Source organism: Natrix helvetica (genome assembly GCF_964273705.1).
Source record: "Natrix helvetica genome assembly, chromosome: 5".
Classification (NCBI taxonomy): domain Eukaryota; kingdom Metazoa; phylum Chordata; class Lepidosauria; order Squamata; family Natricidae; genus Natrix; species Natrix helvetica.
The window spans coordinates 20,990,698-21,006,731 of record NC_138551.1 but is presented as its reverse complement, the minus strand read 5'-3'; the positions used below and the strand labels follow the sequence as shown (position 1 = coordinate 21,006,731).

The window sequence follows — 16,034 nt, the reverse complement described above, 5'->3', positions numbered from 1 at the left end:
TTGGTAGTGGGAGCACGCACAGAAGGTCCGTGATAAGGGTGGGTGGGCGGAGCCTCATGCCGCCACCACTACCGGTTCGCCTGAACCAATGTGAACTGGCAGCATACCACCTCTGGTAGGTAGGTAGGTCGGTAGATAGGGGAGGGAGGGAGGGAGAAGGAAGGAAGGGAAGGAAGGAAGGATGTTGGCTTGCAAATTATAAGCTATAAGGAAGGAAGGGTTGGTAATGGCCAGTCACTACCCCCGCTCAACCAACTTCACAAAGATATGGCTGAATGATTAAAACTGGAATATGGATGCATGTCATTTGAGCTCTGGAGGAAAAGTGTGATAGAAATTTAGAATTAAATGGTGTAGGTTACCTGTATGCAAAACCTGTTGACTTCCTTGCCCAAATAGTAGTTTAAAATGGCCATATTTTTTTTTTAAATCTAGAAATTATTTTAATTATTTGCATGCTTAAAAGTCGGTAGAGATTCTCAGTCATCAAGATCATGGTTGCACCTTTGGGGCAACCATGACCTGGATGACTGAGAATCTCTACAGACTTTTAACTACGCAATTTGGGATGAATTCCCTTGGAATGGGATGGGAGAAGGAATGGATTTCCAGGTGAAAATTGCAGACTACAGGAACCAGGAGCACTACTCTGGTGACCCTGAGGACAGAGATAAACCTCCAAGTGGTTCAACAACCCTCTAAAACAGGAGTGTCAAATTCCATTTCATTGAGGATCACATCAGGGTTGTGTTTCGGAGGGCAGGTGGAGGCATGGCCAGCTCGACATCACTCGCGTCGGAGACGCCTGTGGTGGCCAGAGCACTCTGCCAGCAAAAATGGGTTCCCGAGTTGTGTTTTTGACTGTGGCATCCTTCTTCAATCTTCTGCCATTGAAAACGGAGTTCGGGAGGGTCGCATACAGCTCTCCCAAGCTCCGTTTTCGCTGGCAGAGGCACTGCAGGCCAGTCCGTCCAGGGTGGCCATACGGGCCAGATTCAGCCCCCGGACCTTATGTTTGACACCCCTGCTCTAAAAGGATGGAAATGACCAACTGCCTGCAGGGAATATTAATCCTTCCATTCCCCACTATCCTGTCAGTGCTGAAGAAGCTTCTTGGATGAGAAGTGAAATGTCTTCAAAAAGGAAAAAAGAAGAAAGTCCAGTTGCCTCCTGAAAAAGCACCTTTGGGATATTTGCTTGTTGGTTTGGTTTAGTTTCATTGAACAAGTTGGTTAACTTTTTATTCTAGTGCTCATTTGGATCTGCTGATTGATGTGCTTCTTCTCCCTTTTTATCTGACAGACATGATCAAAGATTTTGTCTCGGCTAGAGATTTCAGTGCTCTCACTCGCTTGGCTATTGTCAATGGAATCTACTTTAAGGGAAATTGGAAGTCTCAGTTCAGACCAGAGAACACAAGAACCTTCTCCTTTACGAAGGATGATGAAAGTGAAGTACAAATTCCCATGATGTATCAGCAAGGAGAATTTTATTATGGTAAGGAACAAAAATGCTCATTTTCTTTCTAGCCTTATTGCAAACAAGATCTTTCTTTATAAATTTTATACAGCATCTTTTGTTTCTTCAGCCCTGATGCCAAATAACAGTCTGTCAACAGTATCTCTTAAGTATTCATTATCATGCCCCAAAGAAATTTCCATGAAGTTCAGTAATTGCTGACTCTAATATTTTTTTTATCTATGGACTAGCCAGTAACTCGACATTGCCCAGTTTTTATTTATAGGGGGAAAATGTCCGGACAAAATGTAATTTCTAGTGTTGGATTTTCCCCCTTACCAGAGGGAGCCCCCTGATGGAGTACTGTTAAGCTGTTACCATGGCAACTCCACTGCGCTGTACAATAGAAGCCATCTTATGGCAGTACAGTAGAAGCCATTTTAAGGCAAAACAGGCTGTATCTTAACACAGCACACACACCTCGAGTGCTGTTAGGGGTGTCTTACTCCCACAACATTTGTTTCCAGAGGGTAAGTCATCTGTATACCAAGTTTGGTTGAAATTGCTCGAGGCATTCCATGTTCCAGTATGCTGGAACATGCACATACACAGCCGTTTTTTATAGAGAATAGAATAGAATAGAATAGAATAGAACAGTGATGGTGAACCTATGGCACGCGTGCCACAGGTGGCACGCGGAGCCATTTGTCATGGCACGCGAGGCGCTGCCCTGTTAGCTGGCCAGCGCAAATGCGCGTGCTGGCCAGCTGAGTTCACCTTTTTAAAAGCCATTTTTCGCCCTCCCCAGGCTCCAGAGGCTTTATAGGAGCCTGGGGAGGGCGAAAGGAGCCTCCCCGCCCCCCCGGAGGCCTCCGGGGGCTTCAGGGACCATCCGGAGGCTTCCCTGAAGCCTTCGGAACGCTTAAAACCACCCTCCGAGCAAACCAGAAGTGACTTTCCGTTTGCTCGGAGGGTGGTTTTAAGCGTTCCGTGGGCTTCAGGGACCGTCCAGAGGCTTCCCTGATGCCTTTGGAGCGCTTAAAACCACCCTCCGAGCAAACCGGAAGTCACTTCCAGTTTGCTCAGAGGGTTGTTTTAAGCATTCCGAAGGCTTCAGGGAAGCCTCTGGACGGTCCCTGAAGCCTCCGGAGGGCCTCCGGGGGGGCGGGGGAGGCTCTTTCCGCCCTCCCCAGGCTCCTATAAAGCCTCTGGAGCCTGGGGAGGGCGAAAAAAGCATGTAAAAATGGGGGGTCGCGCATTGTGCGCGCATGCACACTGGGGGGGTCATGCATTGCATTATGGGTGCGGCACGCCCGCACATGACCCCCCAGCGCTCCCCCCCTTGTGGCACGCGAGCCAAAAAAGGTTCGCCATCGCTGGAATAGAAGGTAGGTAGGTTAGGTACATAGGTAGGTAGGTAGGTAGGTAGGTAGGTAGGTAGGTAGGTAGAAGATGATAGATAGATAGATAGATAGATAGATAGATAGATAGATAGATAGATAGATAGATAGATAGATGATAGATAGATAGATAGATAGATAGATAGATAGATAGATAGATAGATAGATAGATGATAGATAGATAGATAGATAGATAGATAGATAGATAGATAGATAGATAGATAGAGTAGATAGATAGATAGATAGATAGATAGATAGATAGATAGATAGATAGATAGATAGATAGATAGATAGATAGATGATAGATAGATAGATAGATAGATAGATAGATGATAGATTCATTCATTCATTCATTCATTCATTCTAGTACGGGATTTTCTCAATTTATGACTGAAATTGAGCCCAGAATTATGGTTGTCATAGTGGTTGTTAAACAGGACATCCTGTTACCATGTCCAATTTTACAATCTTTTTGCAGTGGTTATTAAATGAACACTGTAGTCATTAAGTGACATTAGTCATTTTCCCCAGTGGGTGATTTTTACCAGAAACCAGAAACAAATGCTGAAAACAACCCTAAAATTCTCAAAATTAAAGTCACATAACCACAGGACTCAGCAAATGGATGGAAATCCAGGTCAGTTGACAATCACCCAAATTACGACCACACAAGATGGGTGCAGCCATTGAAACTTCTAAATCAGATCGTAAGTATTTCTGGGAAGGGTAATCATAACTATTAACAGTCACTAAGCAATCAGTCATTAAACGAGGACCACCTGTAACTTGATTCTCACTTTTCCTACAAGACAAATAGTACCTTTCTATTTTAATTATTCACTTATAATAGGCTAGCTAGAACAATGCTACCTTGGTACTCATCATTAATTGGTTCCGGGAGATGCGATGAGCACCAAACAGATTTTTCCCATAAGGAATAATATAGTGAGTCATAAGGCAATGGACACTGACAAATTCTAGTTTTGCTTTGAGCACGAAACAAATGATGGGTACCAGCACAAAATGTTCGCATCAAAAAGGCATTAAGTACTAAATTGATGAGTTTCGAAGCAGTTGAGTACTAATAACATCAAATTTTTCATGTTTATGAAGACTTAAAACCCTACAAAAATATTGCTTACTGCAAGTAAACTCTCTGACATTCAGTGTCTGTTGGAGCTGAAATCCTTGTGGTGAAGAAGAATTCCCTATTTCCTGCACCCTCTTGCATCAATCATGTTATACCCTTTTTTCCCTCTGAAATTCTAGTGCTTTGGGCTATTACTCCTTGTTACAAGACAGGAGGAAAAACAACTTAAAACGATGTTGAATATTTCACAGCTGCAAAGGGCTTGACAGTTGAAAGGTAGCTCCAAACTCACTTTTGATGATATACCATATGGATCCCATATATAAAACCCTAAATTAATAGCTGGTAATAAGGAGGCTCTTGACTGTCCAGTGACTCCTTTCCAATTCAACCTTGCAGATTATTCATATTATTTTGGATGCCTGTTTATAATCCAGCCAATGTACAGCAATAATTCTAAGCAATCTCTCATCCTGGACTAGCGACAGCCAAATCTGTTTGGTTCCAAAAATGGACTTCTATTTTTCATCTATATATCATTTTAAAAATTCAAATGCTTTGAGGCACAAAAGGAAACACTTTAGCTGGATTTAGACACGAGATGCTTCTCCATGGAGAGAGATCCAGGATGGGTTGACCTCGTGTGCTACCTGATTGTACTGGGTATGTCAGAGCTGTGAGGACACGCCTAATGCCCCCCCACCCCAGCTTTTGACTCAGTCCCTCAGCTAGGACAGACATGTCAAAAATTCCTCTATTTTTGACAGAGGATTTCTGGATTCTTTTACATCGACCAGGACATTCCTACACTCCATACAGTGAGTTATTCCAACTGGCCGACTCCCGATCTCACCATTCGAGTCACTGGGCTTCTTTCAGTGGTAAGAGCTTTGGCTCGAGCCGCTAAAGTCCAATTTTGGCATACTGAGCACCTTTGTGGTCGAGGGTAGCGTGAATGAGCCTGGCTCCACGCCGCTAATCCCAGGAACTTTAAACTGTGATAGGAGCTTTCGCGCTCCTTAATTTGACAGCCAACCCAGCAGAGCTTTAAGCGATCATAGGAGCTTTCGCTTCATTATCTGAAGTCAAACTTGTTATAAACTGGTTGACTTGTTATGATTTGAAACAGCCATTTGAAGGCACGTAGCAAACCATTGTTTACAAAAAGCGTTATTTTATTAATGTCTGAATGTTTAGAATATGGGGATCAACTCACCAAAGTTATACAGTTCAGTTTATAGAGAAACAAAAATTGGCCAACCCCCCCCCCCCCGCTTTCTCTCCTGTGCATTTGAAACTTCAAACCACTATGCACATTCATGATTTTGCATTCAGTTTAGATCCAATTGTCATGTTTAAAGAGATATCAGGCTCGAAACCAAGAATGACATAGGACAATACTTCCAAACTGAGACCTTTATTGTTTAACACCTATAGACAAAATGTTGCCAGGGAGTAGTGCACTATCTGCATCTACAATACACTTGGTAAACTGTTAGTGAGGGCTATCTTCCTTCAACCTCTTTCTCCCACACAAAATATCTGGACTGAGTTGCTTCTTATTCCTCTGGAGATGCTGGGAATCATTGCACAGACACAAGCAGCATAGGATTGACCTCCTCTAAGGTACATGAAGCCTTATCTAATTGTTCTCAGAAGAAGGCAAGCGGCCTGTGGAGAGTCTTGCAACATAGATAGATAACTTGCTTACTCTAGCTGTTTACAAGCTGTTTACAACTTGTAATACATCTTCTCCTTCCTAAGAATCCACCTTCTTACTGCATTCCATGACATCTATGATGGCAAACTGTCTATTACAGTAGCGTCAAACTCTATTTCATTGAGGGCGCATCAGAGTTGTGTTTGACTTCATGGGTTAGGGTGGGCATGGCCAGGTTGCGCATGGCCAATTTCAGGTCACTCGTGTCGGAGGCACATGTGGTGGCCGAGGACTCTGCCAGCAAAAACAGGCTCTGTTTTCAGCAATAACGGCACTGGATCTGGCTGGTAGGGTGCTTAGATCTGGCCCATGGGGCTGCCCTGGACAGCAAAGGAATAGACCATGGTGCCTCTGCCAGCAAAACTGGAGCTCAGGTTGGCCACGTGCAACCCCCCTGCGCCCCATTTTTGGCCGTGACAGCCTCCTGCAGCCCTCCCCGAGCTCCATTTTCGCTGGCAGAGGCACCATGGGCTGTTCCTTTGCTGTCCAGGGCAGCCCCATGGGCCAGATCTAAGCACCCTGTGGGTCTTGAGTTTGACACCCCAGGTCTATTAGGTACATCCCCAAAGCAAAACTAACTAAAAATATGACAATGTTCTATTTATCTTTTTTTATTTTCCGCAAAACAAATGGAGTCATATTCCCCATCGGGATGAAAAAGTCCAACTAACTCTTTTGGGTTGTTGTTGTTGTTGTTGTTGTTGTTGTTGTTTTAGGGGAATTCAGTGATGGATCCAATGAAGCAGGAGGCATCTATCAAGTCTTGGAAATACCCTATGAGGGAGATGAGTTCAGCATGATGATCGTTCTCTCCAGGCAGGAGGTACCACTAGCCACCCTGGAGCCTTTGGTGAAAGCCCAGCTGATCGAGGAATGGGCAACCTCTGTGAAGAAACAAAAGGTTGAGGTGTATCTGCCAAGGTGGGAATCCACTTCTTCTTAAGGTAGAAAGAGGAGAACCAGTTAGTTCAGGCTAGTAGAGAGGGAGTAAAAGAGAGTAAAGAAAAAGAGAATGAGATAGAAATGTTTGATCCATTAAGGGAACAATCTTTTGAAAGCTAGGGCTGTAGTAGATATTTGGTAAGAATCAAATTGAGCGAGGTGATGGCTTTTATTGTATCTGAGGACAAGATTTCCTACGTTTCTTGGAATTCAGTGATGGATTCAGTGAATTAGATGAACTGGAGAAGGGCGTGAGAGAATCTTTTGTTAAACTTGTTTCAAGACGTATAAGTTCGATGATTTTTTTTTCTACCATTAAAAGGAATGAACATAAGCTTCTGATGTTCCAGCGTGGTCAGTATTTACAGTTCTGAATTATCGTGGCTCTTCAGCCTTCATAAGATAGATTGTAGAGAGTGTGGTGGCCTACCAGTTTCCACGACATCTGGAGGAAAATGATTATCTAGACCCGCGCCAGTCCGGCTTCCGCCCCGGTCACAGCACGGAGACGGCCTTGGTCGCGTTGGTGGATGATCTCTGGAGGGCCAGAGACAGAGGTTGTTCCTCTATCCTGGTCCTATTAGACCTCTCGGCGGCTTTTGATACCATCGACCATGGTATCCTGCTGCGCCGGCTGGAGGGGTTGGGGGTCCGGGGCACCGTTTTGCGGTGGTTCGGCTCCTACCTTTCTGACCGGACGCAGCGTGTGTTGGCAGGAGAAGAGAGGTCGACCCTACGCCCCCTTACTTGTGGGGTGCCACAGGGGTCGGTCCTCTCGCCACTCCTCTTCAACACATATATGAAGCCGCTGGGTGAGATCATCTGTGGTTTCGGGGTGGGATACCATCTGTACGCTGATGATACTCAGCTGTACTTTTCCACCCTGAACCACCCCAACGAGGCCATCGAAGTGATGTCCCGGTGTGTGGAAGCCGTACGGATCTGGATGAATGACAACCGACTCAAGCTCAACCCCTCCAAGACGGAGTGGCTGTGGGTGCCAGCTCCCCGGTTCAGCCAATTAATTCCATCATTGGCCATTGGGGGCGTTCAACTTGCCCCCGTGGAGCGGGCGCGCAATTTGGGCGTCCTCCTGGATGCCCGGCTGTCCATGGATGACCATGTGACAGCCGTGGCAAGGGGGGCGTTCCACCAGGTTCGCCTGGTGCGTCAATTGCGCCCCCTACTGGACCGGGACGCCTTACGCACAGTCACTCATGCGCTGGTGACGTCTCGCTTGGACTACTGTAACGCTCTCTACATGGGGCTTCCCTTGAAATGCACCCGGAGGCTACAGTTGGTCCAGAACGCAGCTGCGCGGGTAATTATGGGGAGTACTAGGTACTCCCATGTGACACCGTTCCTGCACGAGCTGCACTGGCTTCCTGTGGTCTATCGGGTGCGTTTCAAGGTTTTGATAATAATCTTTAAAGCGCTCCATGGCTCAGGACCTAGTTACTTGCGGGATCGTATTCTGCCCCATACATCCCTGCAACCAATCCGCTCGCACAGAGAGGGCCTCCTCCAGGTGCCGTCCACTAGACAGTGTCGGGGGGCGGCGCCTAGGAGTAGAGCCTTCTCTGTGGCGGGCCCAGCCCTGTGGAATGACCTCCCTCCGGATATTAGGAATACCTCTGACCTCCGCTCCTTTCGTATTAAGCTTAAGACCCACCTTTTCCAAGCAGCTGGCCTGGCTCAACTTTGATCTAACCATATCGCCCCTGACGGGTTTTTACTGGGTATTTTAATTATATTTAATTATCTAGGGGTTTTTAAATACTGTATTTTAATTGTTTTATTTATCAGCCGACCTCCTCCTTGTGTATGTCTCGGTATATGTCTCTGTTATATGTTTGTTCTGTCCACATATTTATTTCATATGTTTCATTGTACGCCGCCCCGAGTCCTTCGGGAGAGGGTGCGGCTAAGAAATAAATATTTATTATTATTATTATTATTTAACCCAGTTGCTCATGTGTAAAATGGAAATGTTATTCAGTGGAGAGCAGATGTGAGTATATATGAGAAAATTGGAGTGAGTGTGAGAAACATTTGGGTGATATTTATTTGATTTAAGAAATGTTTATATCGTTCTTTTTTACTAAAAAGTACTTGAAGGAGCTAATAAAAATAATGAACGCACGAGTAAAGAAACTTAACAGTTTGCATGTAATACTCACTGGACAAGAAATACATTAATGAAATGTGTTTCACAGAATGGAAGGCATTCTTTACTTAAAGATTGATTAATTTTCCCCCCATCTCCTCCTCTGAGTTCCCCAACTGTTTTCCATAGCTGAGATGGAATCTGACAGAGATCTGCAATACTGCTCAGTGGAAGCTTTCGAGTTCTCTCTCCACATCCTTTGATTTGATAGGGTGGAAACAATAAAGTTAAAAAATAAGAGGCTTAGCAGAACAGCCCAACATAATCTGTTTTCAAAAGTGCATGGTTGGGGAAGCCCTAAACAATTCAACAAGAACGATCCAAAGACAGGATAAGACTTCCGTTGGTTTAAATGTGGTTGGTGGGATGGATCAATTTAAGACTCACATCCCTACCGTACATCAGGCTGAATGGTTCCTTGGTTCTTTAAAGGCATTTTGAAGGTCATGTAAAGAAAAGAAGGAGCTTTGCTCTAGGGCGGGGCTGTCTGACTCACAGCCCAGGGGCAGGAAGTGTCACACACTGGCCACTCCCATGCCCGGTTTGGTGAAGAAGAAAAAAGTCCCGATATGTGATGTGATGCTGCTGTGACGACGTGAGTTTGACACTTCTGCATTAAGGGTAGGAAACACTCTGCTCCCCTGTTTCCCTGAAAATAAGACCTCCCCGGATAATAAGCCCAATCAGGCTTTTGAGTGCATGTGCTAAAGCCCTCCCCTGAAAATAAGCCCTCCTTGAAAATATTGCAACACAGCAGCAGCCATGAGGTGACTATGCTCGCCGTCTCTTCCACCTCAAAAATAATAAGACCTCCCCGAAAATAAGGCCAAGCGCTTATTTCCAGGATAAAAAGAAAATAAGACCCTGTCTTATTTTCGGGGATACATGGTAGAGAGATCTGATGACTGCCTATGCTTTTTTAAATTATTGACAATGCGTAAAGGAGTAAGTGGTGTCCTACACCAATTTTATTTTTCTGTATACCTGCTAAATTGCTTCGTTTCATTTAAGACTTAATGCCAATTTGGGGAAACCTTCATGCTTCAAATGAGAAATAGGTCCTACAAGAGAATACCATAGTTGGAAAGGACCTTCAAGGTCTTCTAATTCAACCCCCTGCTCAAGCAGGAGACCCTAAACCATTTCAGACAAATGGTTGTCTAATCTTTTCTTAACAACCTACAACGTCTGAAGGCACGCCGTTCCACTAACATATTCTACTATTGTTTGTATGTATATTCCACTATCTTTGGAATACACCAAGTATGATATCAGATGAGTTTAATTTTCTTCATTATGAGCTATTCTAATGAAACCTTGCTTGAAAAAGCATTGCATTTTGAAGGTTATTGAATGCTAACATGTTTCATTTAAATTCAAATTAGAATGCCTTCTTGCTTCTAATTTATCAAGTTTTTGAAACAATGCCTATCTCTTCAAAATAAACACCCTCGTGTTTTATACTCCATGGTTACAAAGTATGATTGAGTTAATGGTGCTTAAGATAATTTGTACAAATACAAATACAATAGCAGAGTTGGAAGGGACCTTGGAGGTCTTCTAGTCCAACCCCCTGCCTAGGCAGGAAACCCTATACCGTTTCAGACAAATGGCTATCCAACATCTTCTTAAAGACTTCCAGTGTTGGGGCATTCACAACTTCTGGAGGCAATTTCTGTTCCACTGATTAATTGTTCTAACTGTCAGGAAATTTATCCTCAGTTCTAAGTTGCTTCTCTCCTTGATTAGTTAACACCCATTGCTTCTTGTTCTACCCTCAGGTGCCTTGGAGAATAGTTTGACTCCCTCTTCTTTGTGGCAACCCCTGAGATATTGGAACACTGCTATCATGTCTCCCCTAGTCCTTCTTTTCATTAAACTAGACATTCCCAGTTCCTGCAACCGTTCTTCATATGTTTTAGACTCCAGTCCCCTAATCATCTTTGTTGCTCTTCTCTGCACTCTTTCTAGAGTCTCCACATCTTTTCTACATCGTGGTGACCAAAACTGAATGCAGTATTCCAAGGCATTATAAAGTGGTATTAACACTTCACGTGATCTTGATTCTATCCCTCTGTTTATGTAGAGGCAAGGATATTTTTATGAACATTCACCTGATAGTTGTTTCAGTTGGTTGCCGACAGGTATGTCTTTATTCTGTTTTTCTGGGCTACAAACCCTTTAGATTCAAAGAAAGTAATCTGATTTAGAGCATGCTTAGGCCCAGATGTAGCTCCAACTGTGGAAGTCTCTTAAAGCAGCTGCTGCTTTTTTCCTAGGCTCACATCTACCTTTTGCCCCCGCACTTCAAATCTGATTTCTCCCTTCTAATCCAAAATGGTGCAGAGCCTTAGCTGAACCAATCTGACCTGGGATTTTTTAAATTATCATTGCATTAAAGGAGAATGACAAGATTTCCAAATGATGATATTTTTTTTTAGTATTCATTATTTGGGGTAGGAGCAAGTAAGTTTTGTCCTATTGCAGTGATGGGTAACCTTTTTATCATCGCATGCGGGAAGCACGTACATGCACACCAGTGGTGGGTTCCAGATCTCATTGCAACCGGTACGATGCAACGGGGCCGGGTGTCCACTAAATGAATTTGCGCAGCGCACGTGTACACATGTGTACTTACTGCCCATGATGTTCCACAACACTCCAGCTGCTCGGAGCATCATGCAGGCGCCGTAAACTCTGTGCGCAGAAGCCCTGAAAACTTCAAATACTGGTAGGGAACGTGGGCAGGCGGCTGGGCCCTCCGGAGAACCGTACCGCAACAGTATCTGGTGCTCCCAGCAGGCACCAGTACAGCCGTATCAGAGCGTACTGGTCGTAACCCACCACTGGTGCACACCCATAATACAATGTGCGTGCGACACCCACCCACCCACCCCCCGTGCCCCACCCCTGTGCATGCACATATGACCCCCCACATGCACCCGCATTCACATGTGACCCACGCACATGAGCCCCGTCCCCTCACCTCCCTGCACATTTCCCACATGTGCCCTACCCTCCACCCATGCATGGCAGAAACCTGAAAACCAGCTGGCTGGTGGGAGGCGGTGTGCGTGTGCCCTGTGGAGCTGAGCTGGGGTGATGGCTCCCTTGCCCGCAGAGATGGCTCTGTGTGGCACGTGTCCCTTAGGGTCACCATCACGGTACTATTGCATGACAAATAGCCCTCTTTTCCTCCACTGTCATTCTTCTGAGAGATTCGAATATATTTGAAATTCTTCTGTGGGATTCAAATATATTTGGAAAGCTGAGAAATATTTTCTACTTACCTGACTCTACAATTTGTACAATAGCACGCAAACCTTACAATATGTTCCTTTTATTTAGCGTGCTTCATTATATTCCCTCTTTATTGGTATTTTTCTATAACCTACCTAGGAAGATGGGAACAGTGAGCATTTTTATTAGACTATTTTCCATTAATAGTTTCCCTTGGGTTTATTCTCTAAATATTTTTGAACTCCTACAAACATTTGTCAGCACTGTGCTATGCCCTTATGCCATGCTTTCCATAGCGGTTGCTACTGGGGCATAAATGATGATCTTTTGGAATTGTTTCAGTAATCCATTTAATTCAGAAATATAATCTAGTTTTACCTCTGAAAGCCTCAAATCAGATTGCTTGGCTATAGTTAGCACCACAGAAAACAGTTTTTTGGGGGGAGTAGTTTTTACCCATCTTCTCTTCGTTTTATTTAATATTTCATTTCTCCCTTACCCATTTCTCGTGCCAGCCACAAAGATGAACTGTTAAGAAAATCCCACATTTATAGGATTTTAGGACTTTGTCTCATCTTGGGAAAAGTAAAAGTTAATTAAACACATAGTAAGCAGGAAAATAGATTTCAAAATTAACGTATCATAATGTATGTCTAGTTTACTGAAAAGAAGGACTAGGGGCGACATGATAGCAGTGTTCCAATATCTCAGGGGCTGCCCCAAAGAAGAGGGAGTCAAACTATTCTCCAAAGCACCTGAGGGTAGAACAAGAAGCAATGGGTGGAAACTAATCAAGGAGAGAAGCAACTTAGAACTGAGGAGAAACTTCCTGACAGTTAGAACAATTAATCAGTGGAACAGCTTGCCTCCAGAAGTTGTGAATGCCCCAACACTGGAAGCCTTTAAGATGATGTTGGAAATCCATTTGTCTGAAACAGTATAGGGCTTCCTGCCTAGGCAGGGGGTTGGACTAGAAGGCCTCCAAGGTCCCTTCCAACTCTGCTATTGTATTGTATTGTATTATAAACTAAATTAATGTATCATAAACTAAGACAACAGGATAAATGGAATAAACAATTGCAAGTTAAGCATAAATGGTGAAAAAAATAAAGCAAATACAGAATGTGGAATTTGTGTCCCTCAGTAGAAAAATGCTTACTAAATATGGAGAAATGGATGAGATATTTTAAGATGAGTAAAATCCTAATAAAAATGAATAAACGAAGCATGACTAAATAATTAGTGATTATGGATTGAATACACCAATGAGTGACCAATACAAAAACAACTATACTGAAGTAGTTTAGTCACATAAAGTCACTGCGGTGAGATGGGTGATGATATAAATCATTTAAACAAATGATTTTTAATTTTTTAAAAAAAGATTGAATTGCAAAACAAATCTATGAAGGAAGAGCAAACGGGTCCCAAAGTAAATTATAAATTATATAAAATAAATTACAGATAGTCCTCAACTTACAACCACAATTGAGCCCAAAATTTCCATTGCTAAGCAAAATGGTTGTTAAGTGAATTTTGCCCAATTCTTTAACCTTTCTTGACTTAGGTGTTAAGTGAATCACTGCAGATGTTAAGTTACTCCCAAACACATCAAGCACACAGTTTTTTAACTACCGTATTTTTCTGAGTATAAGAAGCACCTTTTTCCCTCAAAAAAGAGGCTGAAAATCTGGGTGCGTCTTATACACTAAATACAGCATTTTTTGCTTCCCGAAGCCCTGCCCCCTTCACCAAAATGCCCGTGCATAGCCTCTAGGAAACTTTCAGAGAGCTCCTGGGGGCTGGGGAAGGCAGAAATGAGTGGAAAACGGGACTTTTTTTTTTTTTGCTCAATTTTGCCCCCCATCCCCCAGGAGTATTCTATAAGCCTCCTAAAGGCTATGCATGCAATAGTTTTGAAAAAATGGGGCGGTTTTCACGAAAAATGGGCCATTTTCTGCTCGTTTGGGGGGGGGCACCCCCAGGAGCACTCTGCAAGCCCCCTAAAGGCTATTCATGCCTTTTTGGGGGGGAATGGACCTGTTTTCACGAAAAGCGGGCCTTTTTGGGTGGTTTGCAGAGTGCAAAACCTTTTTTTAAAAAAATTGCTTCTTCAAAACCTTGGTGCGTCTTATACTCTGAAAAGTACGGTAAATGTTCCCTTTATAAGGAGCGCTAGCAACCCTGGCCAAGAGTCTCTCTCTCTCTCACACACACACACACACGCACACATGCACACAGCAGACTAACAAAGTCTCTAAGTGCCTGTGGAAAGTGAAGCTCGATCCCTTTCCCCTGAAATGGCTCCAACACACCAGGTGTTTCTCTCACTCCCACCACTCATAACGAAAGTCCTGGAAGGTGCGCCCGCTTTTTTTCCAGCAGCAGACACACACACACACACACACACACACACACACGGTGCCCGACTCTCAGCGCCACAGATTCCAAGAAAGAATTCCTATATCGTTCCAGACAGGATTTAGAAGTTCTTACTATCTGTGGCTAACCAACAGGGAGACAAATAGTTATCTGCCGCACCTATTCATCTCCGCCCCCTGCCTTTTATCTCCAGAGCTAGAGTGGGGCTTAGTTAGCCTAATGGACCACCCAGGCTCCACCTCTGTCTCTATCTCCAACGGTTCCATTCCCTTTTCCCCCAGGGAACTTTCAGATTCCCACATGCTGGCCCCAATTCCCACTCCTCATCTGCAACCATCATAAATACATACCAGTTGCCAAGGCTGTGCTGCAGCAGTTGTGAAGTGTGAAAAATAGTCACAAGTAACCTTTTTCAGTGCCATTGCAACTTTGAATGGTCATTAAACAAATGGTTGCATATCAAGGACTACCTGCCTATAAATTAAATTATTGGATGCAGTTACTGCAATGAAATCCTGGGAAAAAACTGAGCGCTTTAAGAACAAAAAACGGTGCATAAATCAGTGTATGAACAGAAATGAGCATAATCTGGAAGAATAGAAAAAATATTGGACAGGAGAGTAGCAAGTATTGATGCAAACTAGATGTAAATGTCTTTTTCTCTTGCTTCATGTCTTTGAGTTTATTGTTGTTGTTGTTGTTATTATTATTATTATTACTACTACTACTACTACTACTACTACTACTCACTTCTTTTCTCCATTATGCAAATTCATTTATTTGCATAATATTGCTTGTCCTAAAAAGGAATAACCTAATTGTTGCCTGCATTTCAGTGAGGTAGGTAGGAGGATAAAACTGTGTTTGAAATACCTAGAAAACGCAACAGCTTTTAAGGATTTGCTTGAGGGAAAGATTAGCAGCTCTTGTTACCACTAACAAGGAAACAACCACATGACTCTTTTTGTAAGATGCCAAGACAGCAGTAGAGGGAAAGGGTTCACAGAGAAATTTGGTTACTGTTATTAGTTGGCATGCTTTTTCTATTCTTCTGCTAAAACTGTGTTTAGAAGGAAGACATTTTTGCAAATTAGTTTCATGGTCTGTTTCCTTGCTATGCCAAAATAGATTTAAAATGTTGATTGCTTTGGCTCAGGAATAATTATTCAAGAACAAAACCAAGTATAATTTAACAATTCTGCATTCTTTTACTGTTTTCTCACTTTGCTATTAAGACAAGCAAACTGCAGTTTTGGTTGGACACTGATAATGTAGACAGAAAATTGGAAATGTTGTGATTAACTCAGTTTGGCTTAGCCATTCCAGGCCCTTTTACAAATGTAGAAGTTTTAAAAACACTTATTCTATAATTGAATGGCGTTTTTCAGGGGAATGAAAGTTTTAAATATTTTTCCTACTGTTGGACCTGCAAGCCACAAATAAAATTTCCCTAATTTGTCTCCCTCAAACTTACAGTACACACACACACTTTTTAACAATATACACAGAGAGAGCTTAAAATATTTACAAAGTATTTTATGCAAACCATTGATAATATTCAGCAGATCTGCTTTGCAGTCCCCAGAGAAATTCAAGCTTACAGGCCTGTAATTAATCTCTGGAATTTAATAAGGA

The 16,034-nt window shown here is 43.2% G+C and overlaps 1 protein-coding gene across 1 annotated transcript in view; it reads left to right on the top strand.

Moving 5' to 3' along the window:
* The window catches only part of LOC309393404 (neuroserpin), a 163,953-nt gene that overhangs the window by 116,168 nt on the left and 31,751 nt on the right, over nt 1-16,034 (top strand). The window contains exons 4-5 of the mRNA XM_081955595.1: nt 1,303-1,497; nt 6,385-6,589. Coding sequence (XP_081811721.1) covers nt 1,303-1,497; nt 6,385-6,589 — 400 coding nt within the window. The remainder of the gene's footprint in view (nt 1-1,302; nt 1,498-6,384; nt 6,590-16,034) is intronic.